Source organism: Benincasa hispida, chromosome 5 (assembly GCF_009727055.1).
Source record: "Benincasa hispida cultivar B227 chromosome 5, ASM972705v1, whole genome shotgun sequence".
Taxonomy (NCBI): Eukaryota; Viridiplantae; Streptophyta; class Magnoliopsida; order Cucurbitales; family Cucurbitaceae; genus Benincasa; species Benincasa hispida.
In genome coordinates, this window is record NC_052353.1 from 57,681,291 (window position 1) to 57,692,361 (window position 11,071).

The window sequence follows — 11,071 nt, forward strand, 5'->3', positions numbered from 1 at the left end:
TATGGCCACTGAGATTGAGAAGATCTTCTAAACAAATACTCAAAGTCAAAGATCTCAATTGTCTGTCTTCAGCTTAGGGTTTATTTTTCATCTTTTGAATACCAATACAAAACATTTATCTTTAATAACTTCCTTTCATTTTCATTTGGATATTTCCAGATTCTCAAACAGGAAATTTCTTCCAAATTCACAGAACAGAAAGATTTATTAAAACCATCCAACTTAGATCTATTTAAATATTAGTATTAGTTGAACATAATATTAAAAATCAAGCAATACTTGAATGCAACTTAGGTTTGCACCTAAGTCTATACTCCTTTCTCTACATGTACAAAAAAATATTTTTTTTAATAATTTTTTAAAAAGACGTTTAATGGATCAAGAAAAAAACTTAGATGCATCAGACTATACTCATCTATTGTGCAGCTCTGACTGCACCCAATGAAAAATTGATGTATGTCAATGAATTTTTTTAAAAAAATATATATTAATTTTTTTTCTTTTATTTGTGTTGAGAAATGGAAAATATGGACTTAGATGCAACCTAAGTTGCACCTAAGTATTGCTCATCTACTAATATCTATGATATCTTTTATAAATACTCTTAAAACATTAAAAAAATGTCATTAACTTAGTTGAAAATATGAATATAAATACTAACAAAATTTTTTAAAAAAAAAAAAAAAAATCTTTTGGTCCTTAAACATGCACAAAAGAACAATTTAATCCTTCAACTTTAATGATAACAATTTGCTATTTGTATAAAATTTGTAACAATTTAGTCTCTATTATGAAAAATCTCTTCAAAACTAAGTGTTATATAACAATTTAGTCTTTATAATTTATTTTTTTTTAAAAAAAAAGACTTTTGATAAGTTTATTCACCTACATATGTGAAAAGTTACTTTAATCTTAATAATATCTTTCCCAATAAGAACTAAATCGTTATAAATTGTAAAATACATGAATTAAGTTGTTACATATTAAAGTTTGACTAAAATTGTTACTAATTTGAAAATACAAGAACTAAATTATTACTAACTGATTTAAAGTTGAAGTACTAAATTATTACAATCGTGAATGTTTAGGGACCCTTGTATTTTTAACCTACTAATAACAATATCCATATATTAATTTGGAAGTAAAAACAAATTCGTTATTATTCTAAATAATTTTTATAAACTTTTTAACTCACAAATATTTGTTGACAATCAATCAATATTTCATCAATATATACGTAAAATTGAATCTCGATATTTCATTGATCGAGGGAAGAGAAACAAAATTGGGTCATTTTTAATCAGCCTGATAATTTTATGGATGCATTAATATACACTTGTTGAGATGTAAAACTGTAAACTTTACCTATTTTGTCATGTACACTGTTTTTTCAAAATTTCTTCGGACAACAGTGAATGAAGAAGCTGTTGCAACCGGCCAGCACCGGGGCCTGGTGTGACCACCGAATCGTTTCCACGCACAGAGCACGGGTCAGCACCGCCTTCCGAGCTCCCAACACACCATGCCCCCGGTGAAAATCTGCTTGTTCTGCCAAGCAGTTCTTTATCTATCTTGTCCAAGACTGGATCATCCTTGGCAAACTTTCGAGCAAATGGGGCATTGCTATTGACCATTTTATCAAAATCCTTCATCGTCAAAGAGAGTGGATGCTGCTTTGGAGGATTGTCCCAAGCAATGTAATGGAGGTCATGGCTTACTGCTGTGTGGCGAAATTCATCATTGTTGCAGATTACCGTGTGAAAATAGCCCTCAGGCGATGAGAGAAAATTCGTGTAGTACATGAGGATTGTTCTTGGGAGATTATCCCATCCCCATATGCAATACTCGACGAATGATCGTGTCAGCATTACCCATGCCGAACCTACAAATATAATATACGAAACTGAGTTCTAAGAACTAAAAGTTCAGATATTTGAAAGGACTCCAATTAAAGCTACTGAAGAGAAGGACAATCCAAAATACTTGTCCAAACCAACATCGAAAACTCCTTCCCAAAGGCAGCACACAGGGGAAAGACTTTGATTAATTAGCTAAGCAAACAAGCTCCTTAAAAATGCTAATGGTTGGTTACACATGGGGGAATTGCTTGAAGTTTACGGTCAAATGATTCTAGGGAGGCCAACTAATCTATTTAGTACCAAGTTTTGTTTGTTAATGATAATATAACATAGTTAGTTCAACTTAAGTTTACAGATGAACCGAAAAACATTACCTTCTAAATACGAAAAAAGACAACCTTGTTTACCATACATCAGAGAACAAATGCACCAACATTCAGATAGTACATGAAAGAAATAGAATACATACTAACCTGTAAACAACTTGAAGGCTGTTGGAAGTGAGCGTCGTTGAGTCGTCCAAGCAAGTTCCGATTTTTTGGATAAGTAAAGTCCTGGATCGATGATGATCGGTTTCCCTCGGTGACTCCTGAAATGATAGATAGATGTTGGTTATCATAGCATTACAACACTTATAATTACTAGATCAGAACAAAACTCCAAGGCATTAACTATTACATACAATTTCCACCCCGCAATCTGCGAATGCTCGATAAAATTGAAATTTCTAGTCAAGTTGGAGAACACATGAAGCAAATCTGCACATTTGAAGAGAATTTAATCACATGGAAATATATTCATCTTCATTCATAGGAACTGGAAAAGATGAAATGATCATAAAGTATTGAACAAGTGCACTAACCATCTTGTGTCATCAATGGATAATCTGAAGCACTTAAATTTATAAACCAGTCCCAATCCAGACTCTCCCTCAACAAAATAGATATCGCTTGAAGCGTGCAAGCAATCATCGTAGGGCCTTTATAAGTAACCAAATTGGATTGAGCCATTACACGCACATTCTCTACCTCATTGAATGTTGAATCAGCCTTAACTAGATTCGTCAGCTCCAGTCTTTCGCGGGGCGGAGCCTCGAGATCCATGTGCAGAACATATTGATTTCTTGGGTGATATACAGCCTGCAAGGTCCTCATCATTCTACGACTATCGCCTTTTGTACCCGAAATTAGATAGGCTAATCTTGGAGGTTCCATTTTCATAATACCACTTGTTTCTTCCAATGAACTTCTTAATTCAGGCTCAATGAAATACCCACTTGAATCCTCCTCTTTTGTAAACGAGATAGCATCAAATGGCAATTGCTCATCGCTTTGTGAAGGAATAAACAGCCCAAAAGTGGCTGTTAGAAGCAGGGTAACTGAAATGAGCAGACTAGCAAAGAATGGAACAATCCATTTTCTATCACTGAACATCCTTCCTGCATGAGAATTCATGTTCTTCCTCATCCATGAGGGATTTAAAAAGCCACCCATATTCGCTTTACGCCCAATCATTCCGAATAATGCTCTTAACCACAGATTGATAACTCACAAAAATACTATTTCTATCACTCACTGCTCTGCCAAATCCTCCAATGCTGTAATTAAAGCGACCGACAACAAATTGGCCAGAATCCCCACTAGCCTTATGTAAGAAGAAGAGGAAAGAATGAAAATCATTCGAAGTATATTCTAATATTGCTCAGAAACAATCAAGACAAGCTCAAAAGTGAAACCCATTTCATATAAACAGCGATCTACCACAAACCGACAGGGCAAATTAAAGAGAAGTAACTCAGAGACTGAAATGGGTGAAGAAGAAAACGGCAAGCATTAAATACAATCAAGTTGAAACGCCAAATTAATCAAAAAGAACAAATAACAGCTAGATTTCCTCAAACAAACTCAGATCTAAAACGATTGAAGTAAAGTACAGAGCAAGTGGCAAGGAAACGCTCAGACGGTGAGCTTCACAGAGCTCATAAGAGAAGAGAAGAAAAAGAAACCCAATAGTTGGGAAATCAGAAAGGGGAGAAACAGAGAGAATCCTTACTGGGTATTTAAAGAATGAATCAGAAACGGCAAAAAGAAAGAGAGAGAGGTGAATCAAATGGGGTTGAAGAAACTGAAAAGCGAAGAATTTTGGGATGGTTATTGTGTGGAATCGATGGGTCAGGAACAGTAGGTGATCGGCCAAAGGAAGAAAGGGAAAGGTAGGGCAAGAGAAAAGAGAGTGAAAATGGAGAAGAAAAGAGCTGACCGTACAGAAATGGCCGATTGAGTGGATTTGGTTTTGCTTCAAATGTTGGCAAAACAGAAAAAGTAATAAATAAATAAATAAATAATAAATAAAGAACACACGGTTTAATCAATTTGTTCTATGAAAAAGAAGAGCAATTTAATTTTTGGTGCCAATACAATACTCGATGATATTATTTGTTTTATCTTTGTTTTACTTCCCCACGCTACCCTCTGGCGCGTTTAGTTCACTCACTAATAAACCAACTTATAAATTTGTAATGTTTAAATGGTTGTTTAAATTTTTTATAAAATTAAAAAAAAAAAACATTATTCTTTTCGTCCCTCAACTTGTATACAATTGATAATTTTGGTATTTAAATTTAGTATTTAACAATTTAATATATATCTTTTAATTTAAGACAATTTTTAAATATAAAAAAATGAGTCAATTTATTTATAAATATATCAAAATGTCATTTATTCATTAGTGATAAATATTCATAGACATTTAGTGATATTTTGCTATATTTGAAAATATTTTCAACAATTTTATCATTTAAAAGAATAATCCTAAATTTTATAATCATCTAATCGCTTTGTATTTCATCATAACGGTCCATTTGCATATTGTAATAAGTTATGTTTTTTTAATAAATTTGTTTTTGATTAATTTTTTAAACTCCATTGGTAAGAAACTCCATTGAATCTTAACAATACTTTTTTATGAAAGGATACTTAATTGCAACAAATTTTAAAGTAGAATGACTGAATTGTACCTACTACAATAGTTTAGTAACTTATTACAAAATTGAAAGTTACCACTTACAAGAAGATTAAAAATATATATATATTTTTTAACTAGATAGCTTAAATGTGATTTCGGTTATGAGCTTTCAAGATTATTTTATTTTAATTCATGATAATATTTATACTTTCGAGATTATTTCGTTTTGGTTTATGAAAATTGATTTTTATCTTAATCTATAAAGTTTTTAAGATTATTTTAATTTGAAAAGGTAAAAAAAAAAAAAAAAGTATATCTTGATCTTTGGCTTTTAGGACATATTTAGAATATCGACTTTCTAATGTTTTAAAAAATATTTTAAGCACTTAAAAAGATATTCTAAATACTTTATTAGTTTGCTTTAGAAAAATTGTTAATATATTTGTCAATGTGATCATAGCTCAATGTTCAAGATTTATATTAGTTTTTTTTTTTAAAAAAAAAAAATCTTAGAACGTTTTTCTCATAGTTGGAGATTTCACCCAACTAGAAGTAGTGTCTAAGTTTGTGTATTTATTGTGGCAAACTAAGCATATGTGTGTTGGAACCCTATATAGGTTGGTTGTTGTGAAATGTGAATATTTGGTCAGTGGATATTAAATGACAAAAACTACATTTAAGAAAAAAATATTGTTTCCTTAAGGAACTTCACTAGACATTTTAAAAATTGAATTACCAAAATATTTAAAATTTAGGGAGAATAAACTTGGGAAGGACAAACTTCTGGAACAAATTATTTATCTAAATAATTTGAGGGTTGAAATTAAAATTTTGGTCCTTGATATGCTGATAAGAAGGATTATTTATACTAAAATGAATTTAGCTTAATGGTAATTAACATCATTTTTCTTTCTAAAGATTTGAAGTTTGATTTCCTATACTATGATTGTATATGAAAAAAAAAATTATTTATATAAAAAGTTAAATAGTTATCAAGCATGACTAAAATTATTAAATTCGTATTTAATTGCAAAAGTAAATTGACACGTACGAAAACAAAATGACGTATATATATAAACATTTAATTTCAATTTTCCATTTACGGTACCGTACCATTTTTTTTCTTTTTTTGTATTCAAGGAAATTGAAAAAGCTATTTCACGCGCTTAACAGAAATTGAATTTTATTGGTATCCCAAAAATATTTTTTTTAAGACACCGAATTTCAGGTGCACCGGAAAAACACAACTTTTTTTTTTTTTTTTGAGACAGGAAAAACATAAACATTAATTGAAGCATTTGTTTTTCCTCCATTTTTAATTGATTTATTTATTGAAATACATATTTAGAGGGGTGTCGGCCGCAGCTCCTAAAGTATTTTCGTTTTAAATTATTCTAATTTTTATTATTCATTAAAATAAGAGGCAGCGACAAATATAGACATTAGACTCAAATTATTAGTAGATATAATATAATATAAAAAGATTATAAATATGTTCAAATTTAAATAGTCTATTAGTGATAGACCATATTATTGGTAGGAGTCTAATATCACGAGTAAGAGTCTATCAACGATAGAAGTCTATCGCTGATAGACTTGTCTATATTTGTAAATTTTTTTTAACTGATGTTATACACTTATTTATTATTTTTAAAAATATTACAAATTGCAATTACCCTTAAAACAACTATTTTTTCCCCTTATGTCCTTACTCTAATGAAATATATTGTTAGCTGATATAGATTTAAATCGAAAAATTTCACAAAAAGACCCAAAATCCAAAAAAATTTCTACCAATGGCCTCTTCCTAAAAACTTTTCTACCACTAATCTTTTGCCCATGCAAAATTCCAAAATTACCCCCAGTTTTTAAAAATTCTCAAACCGCACCACATTTCTTCTTCCTTCAACGATTTCTTCAGCCCTCCATCCAATGTGCATTCAATACATTACCAACATTCCACCAAAACATTTATTCCCAACTAATATTCTTCCAATAGCATTGAAGAGAATGGAAGGTCACTCTCAGTATTCACTTTCTGTCGAACTCCCCACGAAATTCTCTCATTGTTCTTTCGTAAGAGTTTCAGTCCAACATCTTCGTTGATCGCTTTTTGTGAAACCCGGATCTCAATTTCCCTACCTAAGCATGTAATTAAGGAAATTAACTAAGTATAAGTCAAATCCTATGTTGAAGAAAGGAAAATTTCTAAGTGTTTGAGTAAGTTTGTCTAGTAGCTTTAAGTTGAGCCTTAATTAGTAAAAATTTGGCTAAGTATGAAGTCAAAAAGGAACCATGTGTTTGGTGTTTGTGTAATGATCCAACTCCTTAGGACTCGAGCTAGGCCGTTACTATACACATGCATGCATAGAATTTGAAATGATACATTTTCATAGCGAAATAAATGCTAAATAAATAAAGTCAAATAAAATATTTTCATTAAAACTAAATAAAAGTCAAATAACAAGGTACCCATAAATCATAATTAGAAATTTAATGAGTCTAAAAAACTGTAAAAGTTTAGAAACGAATACTAATCAGTAAGTTTCAAACATGAAGACTGAAAGTGGAAAAACATTAAAGAAATCTAAATATCCTGAGCGGAAGCATAAAACTGGTCTCAGTGGCTCGATCACAGATTTCGTTTGTCACTCGCCAGTGCGTCTCTACTCTTACCTGAAACATAAACATGAGAAAGGGTGAGTATAAAAATCCTCAGTAAGTAACTCCACTACTAAGGTCAAGCTAGACATCTATGTCCTCTAGATGTCTACCTCTGGTAGAATTATAAACTGCTCTAGTCCTCTTAGGACACATACATACATGAAAAAAAACTTGTTCCTATCCTACTATAGTTAGGTATGCCCACTACCTCTAGTAAGTCCCGTAGGACTCACAACCTTTGGTGAATCCAGAAGGAAACACAATCTCTTACATACACATGGTTATGCATACACCTCTTTCGTATACACATAACCCACTTATTGTGTACCTCTTTCGTACACATGATTAAGTATACACATAATCCACTGAGTGTGTACCTCTTTCATACACCTAGTTATGTATACACCTCTTTCGTATACACATAACCCACTGAATGTGTACCTCTTTTGTACACCTTAGATCCTCTCTATGAATGTAGGGATGCATGCCTCTTTCGTACGCATGGTTATGTATATACCTCTTTTGTATACACATAACCCACTGAGCGTGCACCTCTTACGTACACACCAGTACCCTCTAGGTATGTATCACTTTCATACACACTAGCTCTAGTACATTTCTTTCATGTACTAACTCATGTAAACAATCGAACATTTGAAATTTCATAATACATCATGTAGCCTACACACTTTCATAATAAATCACATAAATATGTACATCAACAAATGCTCCAACTTTCACTTAGCTTTAAGACATTCCAGTAGTAGTGTCGTTTAACTCATAATTTAGGGTCATGCTCAGTCATACTTTTAATGTCTCATAAAATTCTAAATCATGCTCATACATTAAAATGCTTCAGACATAGTGCCACATACTCATATATCTTTTCTAAACAATCCATTAAATTTCAAAACAGTCAAAATTATCCTTGTAGCTAGTCTTGAAATCCTCAAAATAAAATCATAAATTTATCGTCCGGCACAAAGGCGGTTCCAGTAGTAAGATTACTTACCTCGAGTCGATACTCCACAGATAAAAAGTAGACCACCAAACTATAACGACAATCCAAAGTAGCGACCCTACAACAAAACAACTCTCAAATTTCAATTGAAGCCACAATTGTAAGACTTCAAGTCCAAATCCAAACTATAAGAACTTACTCAAAGAATGACGGCGCCTTCTTTGACTTCCTAACTCCTTGATGACTTAAGCTTGAAACAAAATCCAGCAAAGGCGAGTCATAACACTGAAACACAATATTAATGGCCAAGGGAACGAAACGAACCGACAGAACCTTACCCAACAGATTTGATGAATACCAAGACGGACCTGACGCGGCAGGGTGACGACAACCGACAATAAAGCGACTGGGGTGGCAGACGCGGCTTGAAGCGATGCTCGCGTACGGTCGGCACTAGGCGAATGATAGAAGAGACCGACCGGACGAGCGACGTGCGGAGGAGATCGACTGGACGAGCTGGAGAAGTTGGGCGAGCGGCTTTCGGAGAACGCAGCAGACGAAGATGCCTGCAGATCTGGTATCTCGGCTCTCAGCGGAAAAGAACGGATGCTACTCTGACCGGTTGGCACGCTGAGGAGACTTCGAATCGCCGAATATTCGTCGACGTTGGGTTCGACGAAAAATGGCGTTGGGCATCGACGACTAGGGTTTTTTCAAGGGAGGGAGGGGCGCGATGAGGTTGAAGAAGAAGGGTTTAATTTTGTTTTTTATAAAAAAAAATTAATATAATAATAATAAAACTAAAAAACTAAAAAAGAAATAAAATAAACTTTATTTTTTTCCTTTCCTTATTCCACTTACAAAATTACTGAAATTACACATGAACTCCAAAATTCCAAAAATACCCTCCACTAACAAAATTACTGAAATTACATTAATACTAAAGAAAAAAATACGAGATGCTACAGTTAGGAAACATTAACGCATGAGGCTCTAATGAAACTAAGTTTGTAGAGGTTATAAGAAATTAAGCATTGAAGCCAAGGAAAACTATGCGTTGAGCTTGAGAGGTTTGGACGCATGTTGGCCAAGCGTTGGCAAGAGGTGCTGCCCAAAGGTTACTCATGTGTTCGGATGATAAGAAGTTGCATGAGCGAGAGCGGGAGGGTTAGACAATGAGAGCAAGGCGATAGGCATTGAGATTGGGCATGCGACAGAATCAGGTGTACGCAAGCGTGGGCGCTGTGTAGCCACATGCGACGCTAAACAATGCGCTAGTCGATGGCACTACACGATAGGCGATGCGCTACACGATGGGCGTTGCACGATAGACGCAGATGTTAGACGATGGCACTACACGATAAGCGGACGCGCTACACGATGAGCGACAACGAGAGCTACACGATGAGTGACAACGAGATCGTTAATAGTGAGAGGGCTGGATAATGAACGACAGCGAAAGGGCTGGCGAGATCGTTAATAGTGAGAAATTACTAAACAATGAAGCTATGCGATGGGGCATAAGTACTATCGATAGGCGCAGGTGCTATGGATGGGCTATGCGTTAGGCAATGAGCGACAGCAAGAGGCCTGGATGATGAGTGACAATGAGAGATTACTAGACGATGAGCTAGGTGATGAGCGGAAGAGTTACACGATGAACTAGAAGATAAGCCAAGCTAGTGTGGACGCGTAGTGAAGTGTTTATGCATTGATGAGGCTTGCAGTATATAAGACTTATGAGGTTAGTTTGCATTGGCCTTGAGCAAGCGACTAAGGACGTTGGCAAGAAACAAGAACATGTCAGCGTTAGTCATAATTTGACCTAATTTGACCCAAGGGTTGGTATGCGTTGATGATGTGCTATGTGCTAAGGACATCTGAGGGCATATGGGTGCATAGGACAAGGCTAAAGCAAGCGGTATGCGTTGGAAGATTATAGTCCTAATTGAACGCATGTGCCAAGTGTAAGCCATGCGAGAGAAAAAAGGTATGTGGCCAAGAAAGGACTTGTGATGCCTTGAGGGTTGGTATGGCATAAGTGATGTGTTGATAAGAGAACTATAGGCTGAGAAGGGCTAAAGCCATATGACCAAGTTAAGGGGTGTATGCGTTGATGAAGTAGAACTTGGAGGACAAGTCAGAAGTACTAGTTCATCCAGACATGTGGCGAACTAGGGAAGTCGAAGATCTCATGCAATTGAGGTGGACGGCCGAGAAGGCATGGAAGGAGGGACTTGTGCGTTGGCTAAGGGAAAGGAAGACACTTCAGTGTCATTGTGGCAAGGAGTTGCGTTGGCAACAAGAAGAGGAGGACACCTGGACATGCAGCCAAGTAGGAGGTGTCGAGCTTGGAGGGACTTTGGACGCCTATAAATAGGGCCAAGGACTTATCTTCAGATCATAACTTGAATTCTCTTCAAATGCCATTAGGAAGAGTATATGAGGCTGATTGGGAGGAGGCTATGCATTAATCAAGGAGGGCATGCGTTGGTAGCAAGACCATGCATTGGGCAAGTGGTTCTAAGAGGAAGAGATGTTGTGGGACAGTGAGACCATGAAGTAGTATCAACTTGGGACGAGGAGTTCTCCCAGACTACTGGTGTGTTTTGAGTGATTCTAA

The 11,071-nt window shown here is 34.8% G+C and overlaps 1 protein-coding gene and 1 long non-coding RNA gene across 3 annotated transcripts; both read right to left on the reverse strand.

The window, feature by feature from the left end:
• Nucleotides 1-1,232: 1,232 nt before the first annotated feature.
• Nucleotides 1,233-4,183, reverse strand: LOC120078294 (beta-glucuronosyltransferase GlcAT14B-like). Of its 2 annotated transcripts, XM_039032529.1 has the most exons (5): nucleotides 3,912-4,183; nucleotides 2,722-3,503; nucleotides 2,542-2,617; nucleotides 2,333-2,448; nucleotides 1,233-1,882 (listed from the first exon to the last, which is right to left on the reverse strand). In XM_039032529.1, the coding sequence occupies exons 2-5, from the start codon at nucleotides 3,371-3,373 to the stop codon at nucleotides 1,374-1,376; spliced, it is 1,353 nt and encodes a 450-aa protein (XP_038888457.1). In that variant the 5' UTR covers nucleotides 3,374-3,503; nucleotides 3,912-4,183; the 3' UTR covers nucleotides 1,233-1,373. The 2 variants fall into 2 exon arrangements, with proteins under 2 accessions (XP_038888457.1, XP_038888456.1); XM_039032528.1 differs by having other exon boundaries at nucleotides 2,722-4,183.
• A 3,056-nt stretch (nucleotides 4,184-7,239) lies between these two features.
• LOC120078275 lies at nucleotides 7,240-9,205 on the reverse strand. Its single transcript, XR_005481974.1, has 4 exons — nucleotides 8,787-9,205; nucleotides 8,648-8,698; nucleotides 8,500-8,566; nucleotides 7,240-7,499 (listed from the first exon to the last, which is right to left on the reverse strand). It is a non-coding gene; the product is annotated as an uncharacterized LOC120078275 (long non-coding RNA).
• Nucleotides 9,206-11,071: the final 1,866 nt, after the last annotated feature.

Coding starts and splice junctions, on each gene's coding strand:
- LOC120078294 (XM_039032529.1), bottom strand. CDS start 3,373: ATGATTGGGCGTAAAGCGAATATGGGTGGCTTTTTAAATCCCTCATGG. Junction 2,449..2,541: donor CAGATTGCGGGGTGGAAATT/GTATGTAATAGT, acceptor CTATCATTTCAG/GAGTCACCGAGGGAAACCGA. Junction 1,883..2,332: donor AGCCTTCAAGTTGTTTACAG/GTTAGTATGTAT, acceptor TTATATTTGTAG/GTTCGGCATGGGTAATGCTG.